The sequence below is a fragment of the Diplotaxodon limnothrissa genome, linkage group LG12, assembly GCF_057381915.1.
Source record: "Diplotaxodon limnothrissa isolate DT_005_m linkage group LG12, D_limnothrissa_male_GT1.1, whole genome shotgun sequence".
Lineage (NCBI taxonomy): Eukaryota > Metazoa > Chordata > Actinopteri > Cichliformes > Cichlidae > Diplotaxodon > Diplotaxodon limnothrissa.
Window position 1 is genome coordinate 37,942,962 of NC_140607.1, and position 26,074 is coordinate 37,969,035.

At 42.7% G+C, this 26,074-nt stretch overlaps 1 protein-coding gene across 1 annotated transcript in view; it reads right to left on the reverse strand.

The window, feature by feature from the left end:
• The window catches only part of smarca2 (SWI/SNF related BAF chromatin remodeling complex subunit ATPase 2), a 55,606-nt gene that overhangs the window by 20,548 nt on the left and 8,984 nt on the right, over nucleotides 1-26,074 (reverse strand). The window contains exons 8-24 of the mRNA XM_085367581.1: nucleotides 25,371-25,544; nucleotides 24,021-24,194; nucleotides 22,908-23,078; nucleotides 21,616-21,666; nucleotides 20,320-20,450; nucleotides 18,408-18,465; nucleotides 18,148-18,245; nucleotides 17,664-17,811; nucleotides 13,677-13,840; nucleotides 11,288-11,354; nucleotides 11,065-11,175; nucleotides 9,665-9,907; nucleotides 7,823-7,936; nucleotides 7,062-7,166; nucleotides 5,783-5,869; nucleotides 4,893-4,939; nucleotides 2,544-2,710 (exon numbers count right to left, since the gene is read on the reverse strand). Coding sequence (XP_085223707.1) covers nucleotides 2,544-2,710; nucleotides 4,893-4,939; nucleotides 5,783-5,869; nucleotides 7,062-7,166; nucleotides 7,823-7,936; nucleotides 9,665-9,907; nucleotides 11,065-11,175; nucleotides 11,288-11,354; nucleotides 13,677-13,840; nucleotides 17,664-17,811; nucleotides 18,148-18,245; nucleotides 18,408-18,465; nucleotides 20,320-20,450; nucleotides 21,616-21,666; nucleotides 22,908-23,078; nucleotides 24,021-24,194; nucleotides 25,371-25,544 — 2,110 coding nt within the window. The remainder of the gene's footprint in view (nucleotides 1-2,543; nucleotides 2,711-4,892; nucleotides 4,940-5,782; nucleotides 5,870-7,061; nucleotides 7,167-7,822; nucleotides 7,937-9,664; nucleotides 9,908-11,064; nucleotides 11,176-11,287; nucleotides 11,355-13,676; nucleotides 13,841-17,663; nucleotides 17,812-18,147; nucleotides 18,246-18,407; nucleotides 18,466-20,319; nucleotides 20,451-21,615; nucleotides 21,667-22,907; nucleotides 23,079-24,020; nucleotides 24,195-25,370; nucleotides 25,545-26,074) is intronic.

Genomic DNA, 26,074 nt, shown 5'->3' on the forward strand with positions numbered 1-26,074 from the left:
TGCGATGGCACGTGCGGGGATCTGGCTGTTGTTGAGTTACAACAAATTAAAATAGTCCTAATGGCAGAGGCAGGAAAGTTGTCCTTTAAACACCATATAATGTATTTAAAGGGCTCAATGCCCACAAATATACTGTGACTAATGCGCTGCGTTTCATTTACTGTTGGCCTTTCTAAACATGCTGCCCGTGACCGTTAGTTTGGTTCACATTTAATTCAAAAGCCATTTTTTAAGTTAAGTCAAGTGTTCTTCTAATAATTTCAGTGTTGCTCAAAATCCACGACTCAAAAACACATCACAGTGTAACAGCAAACCTCATGGACATCATCCTGCATCAACCATCAAGAATCGATTTTCATGCTTTGTTGTAAATCGCAGTGACAGCAGGTAACAACAAGACCCCCAAACAGAGGATGGTTTAGCAGGTGGTGGCCACAGATCGCTGCCCTCTCCTTATTCCTTGAATTATTTTTTTCTCTATGCTGCTTTTTGCCTGTTTTTTCCACTGCTGGTAGCGTGAGATAACCGCAGCCCAATTAAGTCCCACAGGCCGTCCAACTGCGCCAAGAGTGGCAAATCGATATGTGCCGTTATAAGAAGGTTTTTTTGGTGCTTCCCAGTACATTCTGAAGAATGTGGAAAAGACACCAGGACATCAACCCAGCAACAGGACTGGTATCTGCTCCTTTGTGTGAACACAAACAGGAAGAGCAAGCTAACAATACAAAGTGACCTCCAGCACGCTACTCATGCACATATCGGACCAAACCGCCAGAAACCAACTTCATGAGGTTGGCATGGGGCTCTAGAGTCCTTTAGTGGGACATGTGCTCACAGACAGCACTGTGTGGATCAACTCATTTGACCTGAGATCATCATGAGAACTGGCAGGTCTGGCAAAGCACCCCATTCTCTCCACAGATGCAAAACTGAGCCTGTGACAGATGTCAAAGAGTCTGGGGACGCCGTGGCGTGACCTTCATCCAGCATGAAGGGCAGTGGGTCAGTGGTGATTTGGGGAGGAAGTTTTTGGAGGGTTATTTAGACCTCCATATGCAGGCACTGGTACCCTGCCAGGGGATGAGCATCAACAACCGGTTCTTGTAGAGAAGCAGTTCCCGGTAAGTTTGATTCCTTGGAGTTGTTAATCTGTTTGCCTATCGATTTCGCTTACTGTGCTACAATCAGCTCAATCTAGTTCGTGTGCAGGAGAAGGAAAATGGTGGCTCACTCTGCACTGTATAGACCTTACTCTCTTATTCCACAAAAGGACAGAAGCATGATATTTAAGTGGAAACTGCATCCAGGACAGAAACAACTGCATCATGCTGCTAACACAACTTCAGCTCTTTGCTAGCACCTGCACAGATAGCATGCTAACGCTAAGCTAGCCAAGACCCCAGAGTGATCTTAAAGCTGAGAGAGTGCTGACTCCAGCTCCCAGCCAGACCCTGAACTTCAACAGGTAACAAACTGATGAGCCGTCAGGCTAAAGCCTGTGTTTCTATCTGTTCATGTTTCTAAAGTAGAATCACCATGACGATCGCTTTGAAGTCTTTCTATAATGGTTTCCATCTTTGGTTTGTGTTCATACCTAAATACGAAGAGAAAAATCGTTCATTGTGTTGGTGTGTATGACAGTAACCTATAGGTCTAGATGGTTAAATGGTAATTATGAGACGATGTTTCATGTCATTTTAAGAAGAAACACAAAAGTAATGTAACAAATTCAGTAATGTACTGCATTACTTTTAAGAAAATGTTCCGTGCAATATGTGCAACAGTTACTTTTTTTAACGATGGCCCCAACACTGATCACATCAAAGAGGGGAAAACCTCAAACATGCACAAACATTTGATCCACAGCATTTAAGTGTTATGTTTTTGATATGCTGCTAGTGATGGTGGTGACTCAAAGCAGAACCAGTGAGAACCCAGTGAGGACTGATAAGGAATAGACTCCAGTGTGGGAAACGAGGACGTGACTCGAGAACCTTTGGGATCTATCAGTGAATCTGAACCCACCAAACAGCACCAGAGTTTACCCAGTGGCTCACTAATGCCCCAGGACACCACATGCCGTCTCATCGGTTGTCCGTCCAGATGTTGTCGAGAGTGCGTCCAGGCATGTGGGAGCAACTTTGATCAGCCTGAGATTTCAGCTTTTAACTCTGACATTTGGTGTGATTTTGAATCAAGTCGATCATTTTGTTCTCAGTAAATTAGACACAAAGAACATCCGTACAGATTTTCAGCTCGAGTATTCGTGCATTGAGTCCCATGTGTGACTTCCACGGTTCCTTTCATTTTCTTGAGCAGTGCAATAATCCAGCAGCTCTAGCACTCACCACAAGATGCTTTACTGTCTCAGGTAAAGATACTACAACATTAATCCCCTCACTGCATATCAACAAAACAAAGACAGGATCTGATTCTGTTTCCATTCAGCTTCTTTCAGGACTTTAAAATATGCTGATTCTGCCTTTGTCCTGATTCACAGGCTCAGCTCAGGACACCTCAAACAGATGTGTGTGTGAGCTCACCATCAAGACGCAAGTACTGAAAGTTGCGGTATCCGAAATAGTCCTCCATGATTGTCATGAGAGTGGTCATCTGGCAGAACAGCAGCACTCTGTGGTTGGTGGCCTGGAGCTTCGGTAGGATGCGATCGAGGAGCTCAAACTTCCCAGATGCTCTATACAGATCAGGCCTGAGTGCAGATAGTAAAAACAAGAAATGGATCATAAACTTTTATTAATAGACTTTTAAAGCCTGCGTGGCATCTAGTGTGACAGCAGTGAATGGTTTCAAATTGGCCAATGAAAGCCTGACTCAGAGTCTGAACAACAGCTGAGGCAGCTCTGGGCTTTTACGTCATCTCTGTGAAAACATGTTCACTAAAGCTTTGAAGAACATTATGAAACATCCACACATTATCTGAGCTTTTTAATCTGTCCTCTGTCTCCTGGAACTTGAAGCTACTTTAATTTTTCTGTTTCTTCAGCGTGATTTGTTTATTAAACAGCTCCAATGGGTAATATGAGAATATACAGCTGGATTTTTTTCATTACCAAGACTGTGTTGTTAAAAACTCTGTCTCTGTCCATGGTTTGATTTCTTCACACGTGTGGATTCAAAAGCAGCTTTAGAAATATATTTACTCAGGAAATTGGTGACATGTTCGATCCTTATTTTCCCTGCTGTATGTCACTGAAACATCCTGCTCTGTTAATGAGCGTGTCACTGACCACAGGAGCTCCATGAAGAGAAATGCACTTCAATGACACACATCAGTTAAACCCAAACACACAGGCGCTGATGTTAATTCTCTCTGAAAAACAGAGGATCTGTTCGCATTTTTAAAAGCTTGCTGCTGCTTACAGCAGGTATGAACAAGGACTTCTCAATAAATGAGTTTCTACAGTGGTTTTTATTATTCATCATGTTTTATGTGCACGATGCATCTTTTATTAAGTAGCTTCTATAATGTTTTATTTTCTCTTTGCCTTGAATCATACTTTTTTTTAAACTAAAAGACTTTTCTGTTTATCGTGAACTATTTTTAGGTCAAGATACCGAAGCGGAGCAAAACTTTAACACCTCACCTAAAGTGAACGTTCCCAGTTCATGCAGCAAATAAGGTGATACTCCACTGGACACCCCCCATTCAGGTATGTTGAGGTGAATCACTGGTGACACCTATGCTATTTAAAACAACGTCAGTAATATGTTTTATAACGAGCGTGACGAAGGCTGCAAATAATAAGGTTTCAATTTACGATGAGAGCTTCTCGAGCTTTAACCTTTTCAGACTTTACGCTCTTCTTTGCACGCCGTGGAACCTTCACTGTCTCCACAAAAATGGGACAAAAGCACGCCTGTTTTACTGGAATGTTTTGTAGTGAAAATCCTGCAAAATTAGCGCTGTGCGATATGACCAACATCTCATATTCCCATATAAGACATTTATCGTCCAGACAACGATATAAATCACAAAAGTTTTACATTTTCTGTAAATTCTGTGAATCTCAGGCAGCTCGACTTGTTTTCAGCTGGGCGTCGTGTACCTGGAGTCGAGCGCTACATAAGTTGAAATGGCCGCAATTTCCTTTGTGAGCATTTATTGCACGCCGTGCTGCAATAAGGTTTGGAGATCCTCGTGCCTGAAGCAGCATTAGGCGGCGAGCTTAACACTTCAAACTTTGACTCTCGCTCCAGCGCGCTGCATACCCCTTCCATGAAATCGGCGCTGTCTTTCACGTCGGGTTCACGTGTCCTGTTCCTGCAACACAGCAGGCTGTTTCTGGCATGTTCCAAAGCAAAGCTGCAATCTGTGATCTAAACGTGGACCCATTCTCACACGAGGGGTTTGAGGTGAACTGCCGCTGTGAATAATTGCTATCTGGTGCCAATTAGTGCCAAGCACAGCAGAGATGCAGCAATTATCTGACAGGTTGGCTTCTTGCATGTGAAACCTCGTCATCCTGAATTAGCAGTTAAATGATTATACACAAACTGACGAGCTCTATCACTGCACTCATGTAAACTGACGTAAACAATATTAATCATTCACTTTCATGTGTGGATTTTTTATCATTAATAAAGATGAAATTAAAAGCAAACGTTCATGGCAGGAAATCCTGAATCTCTGCAGAACTAAATATAGCAGTTAAGTGCTTAACGATGTCTGAGCATCAATATGAGCTTAAATCACTGTTAAATCTTTATTTTACTTATTTACTCAGCCCATGCACGAGCATCTACAGCACTGCCTTAAATCAAATGTGTTTTTCAAAGCACAAAACAGATCGATTGGCCACTGTATTATTATGTTTTCATAACAGTAACAGTGCAACAGTGAAGGACACGAGGTGTTTGATCGTACGACTTACCCACTGATGATGCCGTTCGGATAGCCCAAGTGCTCAGCAAAGGATTCCTGCAATGGAGAACATCAACTAGTCAAAGCAACACAGACAATTAAAATAAGTCCTATAAACGGCAAATATATGACTTCTTGTGAACATGTCACAAGATTTGCAACAACAGGCAGGTTTTAACCAGCTGATCTATCAGTTCTGTTTCTGTGTGGGGCCCTGAGAACATTAACAAACACAAGAACTAAACATCAATGAAAACCTTACTGTTTGATCACATTTACATGACTCTATCAGGACTTCAATCATGAGACTGAAGCAGTTACAGAGAGTCTGTTTGAATGAGCCTTTAAGGTTTTCAGCCTCTTGTGATGTTTCATCTGAGAACCGCCCCAGCATCCAAACAGATGGGCTCAAATGAGCGTCAGCCTCAAAGTCTACCAGCCTGATCAATTTCTGCAAACACCGCAAGCCATATGTTCTATTACTCCCTGCGAGAGCAAAGACGAGACGCTTAATGCTCTCCTGGCATCTGAGGAACTACTTTTACTTTTAAAGGCAATGTCCCAACAACACCATGAATCAGCTCGGCGTGGAACAAATATGGCTGATGTTGCCGTTAACTGCCATCACAAGCCAACACTTAGGAACTTTGGAAACAACCAATTTGTAGCAAATGTAAAAGGACCAGGTGTTTAATGCTGGTGTTTGAGGTACGGTGAATCCTAGACTCCCCTCTAAAGCCACCGTGAAACAGCTCACTTGGAACAGCGGTAAAAACCAGGGGGACACAGATGTGATCAATGATCTGCTTCTCTGAGCTGAAACCTAAATATCACAATCCAGTAAATGTGCAACAGTTTGAAATCAACATAAAATACTCTAGCAAACAATCCCACACTCACTTCAATGTGCTGGAACATGTACGGGTGGTTGCAGATCTTCTTCAGCTGCATGATGGTGTTCATTAAGGTCTTTGCTCCACCTTTGCCCTGCAGAAATGTATGAGAGATAAAATGAGTAAAAAAGACCCAAACAGTCTGGATATGCTGATGCTACTAATCACCTACAAGACCTTATTTTAATTATTAACTATTTTTTAAAAACTTGTGGGAAGTGAAAACAAGGTGTGAACGAAGTTTTGACCGATCCAACATTTGTTTAAGGAACCACGTTCTGATTGATTTGGAGCCGTGTTTGCAGCCTCCTGAGGAGCAGAGCGGTGCCGACTCCGTCAGAACTCTGTGTTTGGTCTTTACCAACTCATGAAGGAAGGATTTCCTCAGCTTCTAAAATAAGTGGGGACAGTCAGCGTGCACTGGGCTGTTAGAGCTTTTTCAGTTAATAAAAGAAGATGAAAATCTGTCACGAAGCTCAATAAAGTCAAAAGGAGATTCAGATTCAGGAGGCATTTCTTGTCCCAGTTGCACCCGACCCCTAACGTACCTCCTGCGGGTGGTGGGCCATCAGGAGAATGGACCCATGTCCCTTTTCGGGCTGTGCCTGGCCGGGCCCCATGGACTAAGGCCCAGCCACCAGACGCTCACCCTCGGACACCCTCCCTGGGCCTGGCTCCAGGGCGGGGCCCCGGTAACCCCATCCCAGGCAGGATGAACTGTTCCCCTGATTGGGCTTCTGAATCGCCCTTTGTCTGGTCTCTCACCCAGGACCAACTTGCCATGGGAGACCCTGCCAGGGGGTAGAAGCCCCCGGACAACAAAGCTCCTGGGATCCCTGGGACACACAAACCCTCCACCACGATAAGGCAGCAATTCTCAGAGGGGCTCTTCCCCCCTTTACATGGTCATATTGATGAGCACAATCGTGACGCATCCATGGACAGCACATTGAAAAACACTACACTTCTTTACAACGTCTTGGACGTAGGTAACACTGACTAGTTTGTTTTGAACGCAGATCATGGGCAGAATATTCCCGCGAGTGCTTTGGTTAAAAGAAATTAAACTAAAGCTGGAAATTAAAATGTAGCTTCAGGAGTCAAATTAAATTTATAATATCCAATTAAATTATGCAAACATAGCAAATGTGCACTCAAAGAAAGTTCAAGGTCCTTCTAATGTCAAACAGCAGGCAAATCACTGCAGACTCTTCCCAAAGGCTTTGTCGACACACACAGACAGAACAAAGCGACACAGCGGAGCCACCGAGGAGCTGATGATCTACCTTCTTGTCTTTCTCTGAGCCGTCAGTGAGGAGGATGCCTTTCTGCATGTGGCGGTACAGAACCTTCTGTATGGCAGACATGTCACACTTTATGACATACTCCACCTGTGAACGACAACATAAATAATTAAATGAAACTCCAGCGGCACAGTGGTGTCTTTTCAATAGTGAGGCTGTTTGAGCCAAATCCACAATCCCCATCAGTCAGCTCAGCACTGACAAAATACTCTAATGAGAATGAAAATAAAGGCGTAAAGAATAATACCAAAGAACGAGCTGTGAGGTTGTGCTTCAGCTTAGAAAGTCATCTCCTTCAAAATCTTTCATTCTTTTTAATAACTATGAATGGTCAGAAGAAGGCTACGGATAATTTCCTGTCATCAGTTAAGGTGTCTGGCTCTGGGTCACAACAGTTAAGCAATGCAACCGTATAAGTTGATAACAATGTGTTTAGGTCACACAGACTACTTTATCTCCTTTTCTTCAATTACTTTCTGAAACCCCTCCGGCACAGTGTGGCCAGGAGCTCGATGCAGTACTTACAAACCTGCAGCTTCAATTACTTTGGAAAGCAGGAATGTTGCATCCAAGGTCAGCAAAGACTATCCCGTTCCTCAAAGTGTAAAAACAGCTGCATGTAACCTTGAAATCAGCTCAATAGGAGCGACTTACACATGCATTACATACAAACAGCAGTGCAGGTTTGGTGCACTGAGAACTCTGCAGCGTCCTAAATCAGCATTCAGTCGTGTTAACCTCACCTTCTCTGGCAGCTGAGACTCCACCTCTTTCTTCAGCCTGCGCAGGAGAAACGGGCGGAGCACTTTGTGCAGACGCCGGATGATCAAGATGGTTTCCTCCTCGTTTAAGTCAACCTGAACACGTCAGAAAGAGTGAGAGACGACGCCTCGCAGCTGTTTGTTTCATGCAGAGTGACGAGATTCCTACCTGCCGACATGCTGCTTTAAGCTAAACCGTCATTTAACCCAGAAGTAAAACTCTTAAGAGAAAGAAGCTCTTTTGCATGTGTTTCCTTGGCCAACTAAGGTTGTTATTATCACGCCATGCAGAACATGGCGTGATAAACGAGAGCTCCTGGAAGAAACCCATGCTGGCACACAAAGAACATGCAAATTCCAGACAGAAGGGTCCGGCCTGTTTCCAACCACTGACTCACTCTGCTGCCATTATTACACATCACTTAAAAACTAATTGATGATAAGAAGCGTGCCTGAATCCACTTTTTCCTTAAGGGTGCCTTTTTAATTAAAAATTGTTATGTTTCGCCACGGTGCTTCTGTTGCACCCAGGGCACCAAATTGTTTTTCATGAACTAAAACAGCTACTACTAATGCAAGAAAGCAAAAATACGCTTTTAAATATTCTTTTCCTAAATCATGCAACGCTTGTACAGCTGGAAATGAACAGAACAGGTTCCCTTTAGTAAAACCAAAACTTATTTTTCAGCTTAGAAATCATCTATAACTTTTAATTATATGCATCTAGAAAAGTAATATGAGACGAGCTGTATGTAATCTAAAGATGAAACGTTGAACTTGGTGGGAGCGGGCACTGCTACGGGGGATTTGAAAGTTTTGCCTACTCCCACATGAAAGGTGTCCACATGTTTGATATGACACGACCCCAAAGGGCTGTGTCCTCTCCTAGCATTGAACCGGGACCTTTGTCCAAACCGCAGTCCCATGACTGCTGAAACTGCAAACTGAGCACAGACAGATATCAGAGACCACTTCCATGCTGGCTACCGCTCGTTCAGCCTACTGCGCTCTGGAAGACGGTACAGAAGCATCGAAAGCAGTCGAAACCGCTTCTAAATGTAGAGACTTCTAAATGAGACTCACTGAACTTTCCAGGGGCAGGAAATAAAATTCCCCGTGGATACTCAGAATTACATCCAGAACACTTCCAGAGTCTTAATGCAGTGGGTATAAAAACATTCTCCCTTATGCATTTAAATAAGCCGTGTTAAATTTTAGATATAAATGACCTCCCTTTGCTTCCTTGCCAGGAGTAATGAAACATGTGACTGCTGCAAAGAAAAGCAGTGAGCTGAGGGGAACAGATGGAAGCAGCTCCATTTAACAGCTTTAAATGGGAAGTATTTCTGTGTTCAGTAAAAATCAGCCCATTGCAGGAAGAAAAGGCTGAAAATACAGTTTTTAAAAGGATTTCAGTTTTTACACAGAAGCTTTGGCATTTTCTGATAATGAATGATAATGTCTGTACTTATCATCACTTTAAAAGTTTTAAGTGGCCTTGATCCAAATGACATGAAGGACTTATTAACCATTTATGTGCCCGAGGTTCCTTCTGATGGTTCCTGCCCTGAGTGAGATCACGACAGCAGCCAAACTGTAAAACTTCTTCAGTCTCTATAATCACAGAGCTTTCAGAAATGATTCGTCTCTTTCTGATATCTCCTTTGTAAATTTATACTACATGACAACACAAAATGCATTATGTATTATTATTTGATCTACGAAGGTTAAAACTAATTATTAACTTGATTTGCAAAACCCAGACTTCAGCATCAGCCAGTGTTAGCTTAAAACTAAAACACTGGTAGTTCTCCTGGCACCTACCCTCTCTCCTGTCATGGCGAAGGGTGCGTTAAACCACTGCTCGAAGGTGCTGCAGCACTTGAAGATGGTGGGCAGCAGGAAGTTGAGCAGGGCCCACAGCTCGGGCAGCTTGTTCTGCAGAGGAGTCCCGGTGAGGAGCAGCCGACGGGGGGCCACGTAGTGCGTGTTCAGCACCTGTGTCAGTTTACAGTGGTGGTTCTTCATGCGGTGACCCTCGTCAACGATCATGTACTTCCAGCGAATCTGTAGGAGACACAAAACAGAACCCGAGTGCAAATTAGCATTTTAAATATTTCAGTTTGTGTCTCAGTCGTCACTGCAGGATTTTGATTTTGCACTTTGACGACCGTCAGGCTGCAGAATAATTCTAAATACAAACAAGCTTCTGACTCCGCCTTTTATTTAGCGTGTTTATGACACACGTTCTCATCTGACCTGATGAAATCTTTGTGCCCCCTGTCATATAATGTGTATTATGAGCACAAAAAAGCTGTAAAATGTCAATAAAACAGAATTCACTGATTGCAGATCTCATATTTTACTCACAACAGAACAGAGAAAACATATTACGTGTTTCAACTGAACAAATGCACAATTTTAGGTGAAACATTGGCTCATTTTGATTTTGATGGCAGCAACATCTGAAAAACAGTCCGAGTGGGAGCAACAAAAGGCCGGAAGCTTTCCTCCAGCTGCTGCGCTCCTCAGCTCCAGATGTTTGATGATGTGGGCTGATGTTAAAATAAGAGAGGATGCTGCACAGTGGCAAACTGTTGTTTTGGAGACATATTGCTGCCATCAGATACAAAATGAACAATTATTTCACTCGGTTTAAACATTTGATGTGTTTTCTGTGTTTTGTTGTGAATAAAATACAGTTTTGTAAGATTTGCACATCCCTGTGTTCTAGTTACATTTCACACAGGAGTCAGGTTTGTTCATCACAAGTAATAAAACTTGGTGTTATTGCAAAACTTTTATGTTAATAAAATACAATTACTGCCAGATGCACATATTTAACCTTTAAAAAGCCTCGAGTGAGAAAAACAAAAATCTGAATTTTAGCTGAAGATGAAAAGTTTGTTCATTAAAAACAACAAAATGTACAAAGTGCAAAAGCGAGTCAGTGAATAATGCACGATGCATGACTTATTCAACTGAAGAGATGAAAAGCAAAGTGAGGAAACATCTCTCAAATTACTGCATGAAACAAACAACAATCACAGTTCTGTCGCTTTTCCAGACTTTTTGCTGATTTGAGCTTCGGCAGCAGCGGTGGATGGAAGCTCACCATAATTTCCTTTTGCTCATTTTGTGGATATTTGTGATGGAGATGCTGCAACAGGGTTCACGTTAGGAAGCAGATTACAGATAGAAGAAAGAGGTTTGATCCTTTTCACCTTAGCCAGTATATGCTTGTCTTTGATGATGTATTCATAGGTGGTCAGCAAGACGTTGAACTTCCCGCTGCGGAGCTGAGGCACCAGCCCACGACGCAAAGCAGGGGTGCCCTAATATGTGGAGAGACAAAGAAGAGACAACGTTCTGTCGTAAAAAGCAGAAAATCTGAACATCTGTGATGTGAAAAAAGAGACTAGACTAAAAAACAGAGATTTGTCTCACCTTGTAAGCAATCTTAACCACAGACGGAGCCCATTTGTCAAGCTCATAGACCCAGTTAGACAAGGTCCTGAAAACAGCATTTAAATGTGGTCAGAATGTTTTTAGCAGTAAAGGCAGAGTCTTCAAAGACGACAGATTCATCAACACTTCATTTACAAAAACAACCAAAGAAACCATGAAAATGCACAAAAGCAGAGACGAGATGAGCTCTTGCTCAGTGGCACACTGGCACAAACTGCTGTGTGCTAAAAAACAGACAGTTTTAGGCTTTACTCCATATTTGCACACTATGCATATTCAAGAGCACATTACACACAGTGGCCTTGAGCAGCGAATTAAGCCTCCGCTCAGCTTCCATCACTTAGAAAGAAAAAGTGCTCTGCTCATTAATCATTAAAAAATAGGCTTGCTTCTAAAAACACAACCATTGTTCACTCTAATCTTCCAACACCTGCAGTTAGAAACCAACATTAAAAGGAATAACAATTAAAAAGCCGAGTGTTTTCCTGCACTCTGCACAAGGAGCACACTTTCATCAGCCTTAAACCACTTTGAATTTTCACCCTTGAACAACAGCACGCTGGTTTCCTGCTGTTTGTAAGTGAAAAACAATGAGGGGAATCACACACTTCATGAAGCTGGATCAGTAATCGGACATATTCCCACATTCTGAAAACAGTTTATTTCGACCACACCCCGTAAAGTCATCAGTTATTCACATTATCAGATATTATTTTGTAATGGACAACAATGCATTATGGGTTGTTTCTAGCCTTAATGTTGCACAGTTATAAAGTGTTCGTGAGGACTGTGTGAGCGGCCCCACACATGAAATAAATACAAGCCTCTCTACTCATCATTAAAACTGCCATCAAATAATTTGGCTCCTTTGACCCTATAATGAGATGCACACACGGCCTTGTACTAAAATTCAGCATCTTTATTCGGGCCAAAAACACACTCAGACATGCTAATTATCCTCCTGTGCTGTTTTAGCAGGTTAAAAAACTAAACTGTGGCAGAGGTGATGTCTTTGGCTCTGCAGCAGGGGAGCGGTGGTGCAGCAGGCGTAATCAGGTCTCTCCCTTTTTAGTGACGCCGGGAGCTGGTGACAAGCTGATTGATTGGACCGAAGACTGTGCTAAACCCAAAAAGTACTGTGAAAGCACAGTAAAGAAAAGAAAGCCATAACCAGAACACCGTGTGGTTTGAGGGGCGTGCAGGGTCACATAAACGTTATTGATGATGTAATGCCTCTGTCCTGCTGCAGTCACTAGAGCAGTAATGTCATATCCAGGTGGTATCTCTCCCACAGGGCAAGCTTCCATTAGCAGTTAGCATGAACTTCACTGCTTTGGCTACATGAGATGTTCTGATTACTCAGAGCAATGATTTATTTCTCCTGCAGTTTAAATGTTGAATGACGAGCTGCACCCGTCCCTAGCGTACTCTCTCAGGTTATTTCAATAACACAATCTGAGTGCCAAGCAGCTGCACTGACGTATCTGAATAAATGCAATTTGATTGGCTGAACTTTTCTCTGCACCTTGCCTCAATTATCACAGGCAAAGCAAACCAGCAGCTCCACAATTCAGAAGAGAAGCGAGACCTGAAAGACGTATGTGTGAGTGTCTGTCCGTGCCTCCATCCGCCTCATACTAACAGGAAGTGGCCTAAGAAGACCAATTTAACTTCAATAACAATAAGCACCTTCGTGCACAATGCATTTTTAATGCAGCTGTGAGCAGCTGGACCCTTTCCACACTGCAAAGTGAAAAATATCTGCAGTAGTATTCTCGTACCCTGTTTAGTATGCACTGTACTTGATATTGTTAGAATAATTACGAAGCATGAATTTGGACTTATCACAGTGAGATGGATGTGAACACCTGACACTTGCGCAAACACCAACTCTCCTGCTTTCCATTACAGCCCGCGTACTGCTCAGGCTATTTCACTGTGAGTCTACAGGGGCGTGTGGAGAGCACAAATCTATTAGAAAGATATAAAAACACACATTTTTTTCTTATTACAGCGCCCCTTAATTCCAGGTGCAGTCATGCTGAAAAGCTGTTTGTGCTTTTTCAAATGGATGCTGAGTCCATGTAACAAGGATGAAGCTGATAAAATATAGCCTATGCCTTTTAAACAGGTTCCTGGCACCGATGGAAATAGCTAAAAGGACAGGAAGGGAGTGAGGGAGCACTCATAAGGACCTTCAGGGTAGTTTACGTGTAGTGCTGCTAATACACGAACAAAAAGAAAGCCTTCACACGAATGATTATCATTTGAAGTTCTTTTCAAAGGTGACTCTAATAATGTTAGATTTTAGGGTGTCATGACATTGCGAGATAAGAGCCACGATTGATACTGGAAGAGAAGTACTAACGAGAGAGGAACGATGATGACAAAGGGACCATTGAGCCTCTTGTGCTCCATCAGGTAGGTGATAAGGGCGATGGTTTGGATGGTTTTGCCGAGCCCCATTTCATCAGCCAAGATGCCGTTGAGATTGTTGTTGTACAAGGACACCATCCACTCGAGCCCCTGAATCTAAAACACAGAGAGGAAAGCATGAGCGTGCTCTGTGTGCACACAAAACACACAAACGATAAAACGGTGAAGACGAAGAAAAAGGAGAAATTCACGTCTAACTAGATGTTAAAAAGACAATGCAATTAATAATGTCCAGAGTTTACAATCATCTATATTCCAACATGAATAATGGAGCTCTCCTTGGCTGCTGTGAATAATAAAAGCAGATATGGAGGCAATCACAGGCACCTGCAACAAGTCAAGTAAATGCATCCTTGCACTACTGTGTTTATCCTATCGTAGGGCAGTCCTAACAATCAGGTGATGAAGCTAAAGCAGCCCATAAAAGCTTCTTGCATGTTGAGGATGGTCTGTGTAGCACTACGGGCCTTCTAATGTCTTCTAACATCCAGCTCTGTACGTTTGTTGGTGCAATCTTTGTTTCTATAGCATCCCACTGTGGAGCAGCACACTTGATTTCTCAAACTGTGGGGCGGGGCCTGCTGTCGGGGCACAGAGCCACTGCGGGTGGGGTGCAGATGGCGACAGGTAAACATACGCCGTGAAATTAAGTTGAATTAAGAAGAAAAAAAGACATTAAAGCGACAAAAGATTACACTGAAACTCATCTTTGATCCTTTTTTTTATTGCTGACTGATTGAATTTTGGATTCTGGGACAAGTGACTTTTTCTGACATGTCAGACTTAATCCAGAAAAATCCAGAAAAGTGCAGAAATTATACATGTGTTAAAGTTTTTAAACATAACTAGACACACATATCCATGATGTCATGCTGTGCCTTTAGCTGTGACAGCCTAAAAGAAAGAACTGCTAAACATATGGAATCTAAAGGCATTTCTTCTGCCTCTGTACTTGTAAACGTGCAAACCTTTAGACCTTTAGAAGAAGTTAAGTTGACATTTTTCACTGTGAGCTTTGCCGGCTAACTTGATGTTACTGCCACCACAGCATTTTATATCCTAAAGCATTGGGAGAAAAATAACTCTGTGGGGAAACAATCAGCGAAGGACGGTCTGAGGAAAGGTCAGGAGGACAGTGGCAACAGAAAAGGTGACCAATAAACTGCACAATACTTCACTACATGCAGCGGCAGAGCTAATTGCAGAGATGAAGGTTGTGAAAAGAAATTCCCAACTGAATGCATAGTCTCTGTGAATTTAGGTTTGCTATATATACACTGACACTGCAGACGTTTGATCCGATTAATGGATGTCCAATTTTCCCCAAGCAGCGCGCCATATCTCATTTTAAATTTGGCACACCATAAATCAGACAAACAGGATGACTGCACCGTGATTGGATAGAAAACAAATGCTAGCTGTACCCAGCTGCCAGTTCCAGATCTCTGCCAATATGTCTCTCACGGTCATGTACGCTGCAGCTGAAGACGAGATGAGATGAGGGTGTCTGCATCGCTACAGGCAGACAGATGTGTTTGTTTACAAAGCTTCTATCTATGACCGAAGATTGTGACAGTCACCAGCTCTTTGCCCACAGACTTGGGAATATTCAGAAAACCTGAAACCGATTTGTTTCCATGTCCAGAGGGCGGCAACGCCCTCAGTAAATATACTAGGACATCATCACAGAGAGCAGAGGCTAATTTACCTGCACTGAAGAACATAAATACATTTAAGGCTCGAGCTGTTATTTTAACTATCACCTAATTTGCTGATTAAGATAAGATAAATCTTTATTAGTCCCACATGTAGGCTTAAGTTAAAGGTTAAGAGAAATAAAGAGGAAGTTTAGTTTTCTGATCAAGGTACTAAGTTTAGTTCGGACCTCTAGGAGGCTGAGAGGCTTTTTTCCCACGAAACGTGATGCTTGTTTACATGAATCAATAATATAAAACGTATCTAACATTTGAGGTGTGGATTCATCGCATTTATCAAATGAAATCGCACTCATTTATAAGAACTTTTTCTTGCCATCTGTGGCCTGTTTTCATGCTGAAGGTAGCGTTTGATGATTATGAAGCTGTTACTGGTGGCACTGAAAGCACAGCAGGAAGTTGGCGCCGGCGCTGCAAGACTCGACAGCTGGACTGTTTCACTCACATTTACAACAAAAATAGATGTGCATGGACTGCAAAATGCATTTAGAATATATGAGAACAGAAAGCATGACAAGACTCTGTTTTCTTGACAAAAACTGATGAAACACACACACACAGACACACACACAGTAATGATGCAGTTCATCAAGTCCAAATACCCAGGGGGAGATAAAGGAACGCCAGCGCGTGTCACTGTAGTCACAATCAAAACCTCTGTGGGTAAAAAGCCAAATGAAGTCATTTATCAAACTACGTGTTAAACACACTGTCATCCACTGACCCTTTGTTTTAGACTAGCACAAAGTTGGAGAATGAAGATCCAATTACAGCTAAAGCTGTTTGTATGCAGACAGTCTGTTACTTCAGCTGTCGTGTAAACTCTGCTTAAAGCTGACAGCAGCGGTGCTCCTCGGTTGCAGTTTGCAACTTATACGAGAACTTTATAGTCTCTAAAATGTTCCTTATACAAAGTTGGTCTTCTCTGCAGATCAGCCAACGTTTGCTCCCATTCATTGTCTATGTAACCAGGAAACTACTGAAAGCACTTAGACTGGACTTTTTTCATCTAAAATGAAAACATATTCAGCACCTGCATACTTCATTGCTACCATGTTGTTATAAATACATTTTGCTGCACTAGTTTTGGTCTCAAACAAGCTGCCATATTGATTTCTGTTTGCAATCAAGTTGCTGACTGCCCATGCAAGCTCAGTGTTTGCATGACTTTGTCTAATGCCTCTCAAATCACACATCAAATGCTCGGGTGGATCCCACGCGTGCTTAAAAATGCCCCATGGATGTGCACCATATCACATTAGACACGGGCTTCCCATGTGAACATGCAGACATACATTTAGACAAAGTTTAGCTCTGCAAATCAGTTCTCGCTGATTTGAAAGGAGCCGGTGTGCTGAAAGAGGGTACAGTCTGACTCAACTTTCACTTGGAAAGAAGTTCCAATTTCAACCACATGCAAGCAGACATTCCTGGTGGATTGCTCTCTAACCTGAAATCCACATTACGTCTGTTTTGCACATAGTTGTTGATGGAAGATAAAATAGCTGCTGAAAGAGTTGATATCTTTGCATGACGCTGCAAATCTCTGTGCAGCGTTCTGCCATCTCATTAGACTTTCAACATCTTACTCTGTTGCTCCAGCTGGACACTTTAGATGTTTTTCACAGACTCGGTAGAACTGAACTGAAACTCAAGTCCTCACAGGGCATTCAAGACAAATTAGACGTGTCTACTGGTGGCAGCACTGGGCCACACTGTTCAGCCAGAATCAGGACAAGCTGTCCAAGAACAGTTAGGAGGCCCTGCTCAGTCACGCCAAAGTTCCAGTGTAGCGCTTACAAATGAGGTCGAACCAGTTAAAGGCAAGAACGACGTTTTAGACCAGCCTAGGATAAAGGACACATCTGACACACTGTTTGGCACAAAGCTGGAAAAAAGCAGAAGCTTCACAACAAGTGTTTCTATATGTTCCCTCGATCTATTCGCAAATGTGACCAATGTAGACTTGCTTGACTCATTTATTAAATTCTTGTCATGTTGTTGGATTTCGTGGACCAAAAAGTTCCCTCAAATATACAACATTAGGGTGAAAAACTCAACAATCCACTGATGCCCTGCGAGGAGCACCTGGCAATGGTGGAAAAAGGAACTCCCTGTTAACAGGAAGAGACCTCTGGTAGATTCAGGCACAGGGAGGAGTAGACAGCTTCTACAAAAGCAGACATGTATACGTGTGTGTGTACCTGGTACTGTTTGAGCATCCCATTGATCAACAGTGACGACTGCTTCTCCACCCTCTCAATGACAGCGTGGGCCACGCCGTAGTAAGACTGGGAGCTGGTTTGGCCAGTAGGAACACTGTACTCATCATCCACATCCTGCTTGGCTGACCTGCATGTGTGTTTGATCATTTGAGACAGAGACAGAGAGCATTTGAAAGTATTCTAACTCAAACTAAACCAGCTTACAAATTTAATTTAATGGCGCCTAACTGAGGCCTGACCCCGGGAGCTCAGACTAATAACTGTCTGAGCTCCTCTGGAAATCCACATCCAATACAAAGACAGCCAGAGGTTTGTTTATTTGTGAGGCTCCTGCAGGGAAAATCAGGTTTGTTAAAAAAACAATCTACACCCTCAACTTCCAGCATATGTGAACTGAACGCTTCTTTCTAGCCGATGCAACACATGGCGAGTAAATGGGAGATAACAGAAGGAAATACAATACTCGATGATGTTCTTGGCAGCACCCTCAGTGGCTCCATCTCCATTGGGATCGATTATCTTCTTCTCCTCTGTCTCTCCTTTGGACGCCTCATCTTCCTCCTTATAAGGTAAAGTTGATAACACATGACTGTGAGCGTGCTTAATAAAATAACAGCAGCACAGGTGGAACAAAGAAGCAACTTTGATGTGGATAATAAAGTGTACAGCGCCCCCTGGTGGATCTTGTGCAATATAAAGTTTATTAATGAGAAAATCCTCTACCTCCTCTTCAAACTCTGAGCCGCTCTCCTCGCTGTCTGACCGCGGGGCCACTTCATACCTGTTTCAAAAGAAGCAACACAAAAAAAAACCTCATTAAAACATCTGTGCCCGTCACAGAAACATAATGACGAGCTTCAGCAGAATTTATCTAACAAGCAACAACTCTCCAGATAGTGAAGAGAGTTTATAAATAAATAAACAGAGCGAGTAAAAGTTTCACACTATAAACATGTTTAACTATGAAAGAGATGCGCTGATTCAGGGATATTGATATTCAGACTATCAATATCATCAGAGTGTGGAAGGAGAATTTCAACGTTTCCTAGTTTTATTAAATATTATTTAAAAATCTAAAACATTTTAGCTAATGTTATTATTTCAGTATTTTTTCTGCCTTGTTAACTGTCTGCCTGTTGCAGCAGCTCATGCTCTTTTGTGTTTTTTAATTTTAACGATTTTTCTGGCTCAGTATAATTTCACTGAAGATGAAACTGCTGCTTTTTGTTTTAAAGTTGTGTAAAGTCAAACTGGATTTTCTTCTCTTGGTGTTCTTGGCAATGACGAATCTTTTCCACCTGATCGTGCTCACGGTTCTGCTGCACAGAGCGACACCTGCAATCCTGGAGGTGCTACGGAGAAAACGACGGGTGCTTTAGTGATAACATGGCCTGTATCCCAATTCAGGGTCTGCAGCCTTAAAGGCCGCATTTCAAGGCCGATTACGTCACAGCGACGCGACGAAGGTTGTCCCAATTCGAAGGCTGCTCGAAATGCGGCCCTCAAATGCGTCCTTCATTTCCCTGAATTTTAAGGATGTGGCAGTGTAGACTTCGTGGCCCAACATATCCCAGAAAGCATAGCGCGGCGGTGGGTGTGGATAATTTTGCCGGAAAAAAAACGGCGGATGAGGGGCGCCCGAAGAGTAAACTTTAAGTAAGTACTGAATATTATGTCACTTATTTATGTGCAAATGTTTAATAACGAAGAACATGAAAACATTCCTGTTGGCCACATGTCGGCAAAGTTATGTGACATTAGTGACGTTTGTACTAACTTGGTTTTAAAGCCTTTACTTTAAAAAATACGCCGTTCAATAGCTGAGCTTAATCTCACAGAGAATGATCAAAGCTCATGTAGAAACAAACAAATGAACAAAAGATTTTCTCCTTCATCTCTGTCAAACACAGCTGTATGACACGTTTCCAGCTGTTAGTATCATGGTTGCTAGGCAACCTGGGCAGCGCGACGGAGGCTAGACCGTCCCATCTCACAAGCCTCGCACTTCCAGCCTTAGCGGTCTTTGAGTGCGCGGCCCCTGTGGACCGTTAAGGCTGCAGACCCTGAATTGGGATACAGCCGTGGACTCTGTGTGCTGTGACCTGTGAGGGAACACAGCGAGTGTAGTTTGATGTGTTTTCATGGACCACAGTGTCAGGTGGAATAGCTACGTATCATATTGCTCCACTGAGAAACCAGCTACATAAAAATGCATGAATTCTATCGAGGATGCCAAGACTGGTATCAACGTCAAAATCCAAGGTGACTTCCTTCTCAAGTTATTAGACACGCCAGGTTTTCAGGAAACTCGACCTCTGACCTCGAGGCCAAGGTCACTAAGATCCAAGCTTATCTGAGATTTGGCATCTGTCTGAAATTCCTATGTTGCTTCATTCTCGAGTCATCGCGTTCACAAACCTTGATGTGCATAGCAATGCTTAATTCTAGACTTGAAAGAATTTTCTTGGAATTGATTTTGGTAAGTTTTGTTCTTGGCGTTACAAAATGCAGTCTGTGTGAGCATTACGAGCCACCGTGGCCGAACACACAAAGACTGCCACCAGCAGAATCTTGGAGTGTCCAACGGTTTCGTTTCAAAGAGATCAGAAGCCGACAACAGTGCTGTGCAACTCACCCGGGGTTCATCTCGAGCCAAGCCTCCAGCTGGCTGGATTTTGGGGCCTCGGTTCCCTGCAAAACTTTCCCGGTCTCAGTCTGAATCACTTTGACAGGCAGCTCACTCATCTGGCTGCTTTCATCCATGGGCTACAGGACAGAGGAAACACAAGAAGCAGCATGCATAAACAAATCTGAACTCATCTTCAAACTTTAGTCTTTTAACTTTTTTTTGAAAAGATATGAGCTGTTAAGTTTTTAAGATGAGCGGCGGACTTTGATATTGATCAAAGTATGATATAGATCTTCAAATCCATTTAGAAACGAGAACCATAAACCACAAAGCTTCACTTTCATCAGCCACCGCTGATGTAACCTGAGCTTCTGCTGCTTTTATGACTGCATATCATGAACGTAAAACACTTTTCATTAGTTCCATAACCCCAATTAAACAAGAGCTATAAAACATAAAATTCTACAGACAATTCAAAAGCTTTTGTTTATTATTTTATAAATTATTTTCACCGGAAAAAATGAGACTAATAAATCCCAACATGAACCAAACTTTCAGACCTCCAAAGTTGCCTTTAGAGGTAAACAACATCAATGAGAGCTTCACCAAACCTGCCATCAAAGTTCAGCCTGAGCTTCTGGAGCACACAGAGGAACATGATTAAAAAGTGTGGAAAGTTACGACTGCAAACAAACAAACAGCACAGACGTCTTTTTGCTTTCGGAGGACTGTTTACAACATGCCTCTGTTGCACAATCGCCCAGGGTGCAGTCTGCCTCTCAATGGATAATTACTGTTTGTTTGTTCGCCTCCTTATTTGGTTCTTTTTTCTGTCAGAGTAGGTTGGATTTTGTAGCAGTCACAATAAAAGACTCAGCAAATGCACGAGAGGGATAATTATCAGCGTTACTAATTTTGAAAGTTAAACACATTCAGAGGACAAAGAGCGAACATCTGTCGACATCGGGGGGACGTGAACCCTGAAAAAGTCTTTGAAACAGAAGTGCTTGATTTTTAACAGCTGATTATTTACACATCCATCAGTACGACTGTCACTCATTCATGTTTGTGTCCACCTGTTGAACATAAGTGCAGGACTCGTGTGATTTTATTGCCACTTTTAGTCTCCACAAAAAATGTCCACTGCTGTCACATCTCAGCACCGACTCTGTCTGCAGTCCTGAGCAGGTAAGCTGCAGAGTGTGAATCGTGCTAACAATGAGGTAGCGTTCAGTAAACTCAAAGTTAGCTGCAGATCAAATTACAAAACACTTTTTACATTTAACATGAACAGTCACTCACCTCTCCATCGGGTCCAATTGCGCTAGTGCCTTCACCATCGCCATCCACCTTCTACATAAATAACACATCAACCAATCAGATGGCATTTTCTTCAAAACACTGACTCATATCAAAGCTGGAAAAACACTGATAATAATAATAATAGGTTAGAGGGAATGGGAAATCTGAGGTGCTCTTTGTGTTCCTGTTGTACACTCACATGACACTTTATTAGGTACACATTGCTAGGACCAGGATGGATCCTTTTTACCGTCTGAACTGCTTAATTCAACAAGGAGCTGGAAACAGTCCTCACAGAGTTTGGTCCATACTGTGTGCGACAGCATCACAGAGCTGCTGCACATCCATGACGCTGGTTACTGTGAAGAACCACTAAATAAAGTGAACTCTTCATGTTCAAGAAACTACTGTAAGGCAGCTCTGTGACATGTTATCCTGCTGGAAGCAGATTCAGAAGACGGGTACACCGTTATCACAAAGGGATGGACGAGGTCAGCCACAATAGCTGGGGTGTTTTTGTTAAACAATATCCTGTTGGTACTTGGAGCCTGACTCGCTGATACACAGCAGGATGTGTTTACTCCAAATTCTGACCCTACAGTCTGAATATCAGAGCAGAAATCAAAAATCATCGGGCCAGGTAACATTTATCCAGCCTGTTGTTGTCGACCCTGTGAGCCTCAGCTTCCTGTTCTTAGCTTACACCAGTGGTCTTGTGCTGCTTTGGAGGTTTGTCGCCCACACAGAGATGCTCTTCTGCATGCCTTGTATGCAGTGAGTGGTTACTTGTCTTACTGTTTCTGTCCTATCAGCCTGAAGCAGTCAGGCCATTCACCTCTGACATCGACAAGGCATTCACCCAGAGAACTGCTGCTCACCGGATATTTTCTCTTTTCCAGACCATTTCAGAAATACCAACCACCACGCCACATTCAACGGCACTTAAATCCCCGTTTGTCCTTGACCCTGAGCTAATTCTCGGTTTGAACGTCAGCAGGTTGTCTTGGCCTACGTGGCCGCACACACCGAGTCGCTGCAACATGAGCATTAATGCACCGTTGAACTGGTGCACTTAACAAAGTGGCCAGTGAGTGTAGTTGTAGTGAAGTCATTTACTCAGGAGCATTTGAGAACACTGAGAGAAGAGCAAACAAACTGCCCTGAACTGAATATGACACTGCAGGCCACATATCCTACACATAAGGATAAACAGCAGCAGCCACTTTATTGTGTTTATGTTTGCTTGAAGCTGAGTGCTGCACAGAGCACGCACTTGACCTTCGTCCTCCTACCTTCTTTCTCTTCCGTCTCCTCTTCTTCTCCTTGGCAGCTTGAGCAGCTTTGTGTTCATACACCAGGGTGGTGAGGTTGGCCACATATTCATCCGTCTGCTGCAGCAAGTAGGCCAGACGCTTGTCTTTCTTTTGATCGATTAGTTTTCGGTACCCTTCCTCGTCTTCTGCCTGGATGAGCCAAAGTGACATCAAATTAAAGACGAGAGCTGCTGTAACGGTAAAGTGTAAATGATCCATTATAATAACAGGACGGAATTACAAATTAACTCCACTGCACTCATATAGTTGCCAGTTTAACCTTTAGGATCTTTAATTATTATTATGATTACAAATGGATCCTTTACAAAACATGCTAACAATAATTTTTAAAAAACTAATAGACAGACTTTTAAATGGCTAAACTGTGTATTTGCACACCAGCGACCTTATCTGTGAACTGTCTCTGTCACAAAGTCCTCCTCTGTCTGTATCATAAGACACTTCTACAGTTTCCCTTCTCTTCAGTCATGCGTGTAATGAGGCCTCAGCAGCACTAACAGCGCTGGCAGCCGAGTGGGGGGCTGAGAAGTGCGAAACAGGAACGCAGAGCCGCAGCACGACACTGTGGACGTTTGTATCGTGTGCTATTATTTAGCTGACAAACTCCAGCTCTGATTTAATGAGTCGGAATATAATCAGACACCAGAGAAGAATGAGAACAGCGGAAAACGAGTGGACAGTCTAATCCTGCTTCTCACTGAGACCATCACCCACATTAAATACTAATTCTGAAAGGTTCAGTTTTGGTCTGCTTTGTGCATTTGGGGGCATTTCTTATACAGATGCAGAGAGCAACATTTAGACAGATGTCTAAGTGTGTCAAGCCAACACTGAGCTCAGTGACAACAACTGGCATCATAAGAACAGCACCAGCAGGCTGGTCCAAGCTCAGCAGGCTGTAGGAAGGCCCAGATCCTTTATTTGCTGGCAGCAAACATGTTTACTGTAAGCTGTGATATGCTTGTAGCCACTATAGTGAATAATCAGCATGTATATCCGTAACTTTTAGTTTGAGCATTTATGAAAACACATGACTTCCAAAAAGATTCATCTTGGTTTGGCGCTCCTCACCATGAGTCTCCTCATCCTCTCCTTCTCGATTCTCTCCGTCTCCTTCTTCTGCTCACGCTCCGTGTTGGTGTGCCAGGTGGCGATGGCTCTGGTGAGCTTCTGCATCTTACCGGACACAGAGCGGTGATACTCTTTGAAGTCCTTGGCATGTTGAAGGATGCTGTTGAGATATTCCTGAAAAACAAGTCACAAGTTTTTGTTTCTGTTCCCGTCACTGCAGACACAACCCTGACGCCACATGAGTTTTCCTTCCTGTCAGCCTGTCACCTGCTTTCACACAGAGGACCTGCTGGATGCTGTCGCACTGTTGACAGTTTTCTGATTGCTTTTGTTGCATTTGTTTTGACTGCAGGAAATGAGACGGTAGCGTTTTGTTTTTTTAACCAAAAATTGTCATGAATACTTTTTATTAGTGGTGCAGCGAATCACGGTTGATCCGTAATCCGAACCGATCCCACTCCACGGTTCGGCACGCACGTGATCCGAAAAAGAAGGAAAAAAAGTATGTGTATGGTGCGCGTGGTCAGTCTGTCAAGCGATAGCTATGGTCAGCGCTAGTGGTCCAAGTGGAGGAGCAGAGGAGTTTGAGGTATTTAAGCAGCCCTTTGCTGCCCAGTCTGACCGGGCTAAAGCTATTACAGAAGCTACTGGGGTGTTTAGCTGCAGACGGGACGCCGTATTCTGTTGTGCAAAACAAGGGGTTTAAACTACGATGAACATGCTTGAGCCACGCTATGATATCCCGTTGCGCGTCCACTTTAGTGACAAGATCGTTCCAGGCATGTATGAGCAGGAAAAGTTTAAAGTTATGGCTGAACTGTCCCAGGCATCTTCTGTTGCCCAACTAAAAATGGGTGGAGCTGCAGGTCAACGGAAAGCTACGTGACCGTGACCGCTCATTATATCACAGCGGAGTGCGATGTAGTGAGCGGTATGTATTATTGTAGGGTCTACCTTACAATATAAAGCGCCTTGAGGCGACTGTTGTTGTGATTTGGTGCTTTATAAATAAAATTGAATTGAATTGAGTGGTAGATACAAAGCCCTGTACTGCCCTATATTGAACCATAATTTATTTTTTAATATTACTATTAGAGATGAATGTTTTTAACAGGCAAAAAATACTTCAAGTAAATGTTCAATTTTTGTCTTTTTTCTTTTTTTGCTGATCTGAAAATTGATCCGATCCGTGACTTAAAAGCGTGATCCGATCCGAACCGTGAGATTTTTGATCCGTTGCACCACTACTTTTAATGATTTCCATGGCACTGCAGTTTTTACAAGAACAACAATAAGATGAATGATATAATAAGTGCTGTGGGTTGTTACATGGACTCTGGTGTGACTCACCTGATGTTTCTGCCTGCGCTTCTTTTCCTGCTCGAGCTTCTGCTGCTTCTCCAGCTTCTCGGTCATGCGTGCCTCCCTCAGCGTCTGCCGCTTGCTGCGCCGGTAAGCCTTCGAGTTGAGGGCCGTCTCCAGGGTCGTGTCTCGTCTCATACAGGCCACGACGTCCTGCCTCAGCTGGGATATTCATCAACGGGTTATCAAACTCTAAAGTGATCTAATCTCACCTGTATCTCTAAAGTACAAATTGAGTATGAGTTGAAAATAGTGCTAAGCTGCAGCTTGAGGCACTATTGTATTATCAAAGGGCTTAAAATGAACAATTTGACTTCTAATTAAACGTTTGCATGATTGAATGAGCTTCCTTTAAAAACAGGGTTGGTCCACTTCATTACAACCCATATGGAAAAGAAATAGTAAAAACATATATGATTTACTCATGAAAGTGGCCACTTTCTCATTACTTTCATATATTGTTTTAGTAAGTATCCAAAACATACAAGTTTCATTATATAATTTTTCAAGGGATCTTATATGTGTTTATATATTTATAGATTTATATACATCTTTTCCATATGGGAAAGCACGACTGCATAAGAGAAATTAAGAATTCTGAAAGTGTCGATAAACCAAAACAACAATAAAAGCCAGCCTAAAGAAAACAAATTAATAATCATATTTTTAGGTGGATGAATGTATTTTGTTGA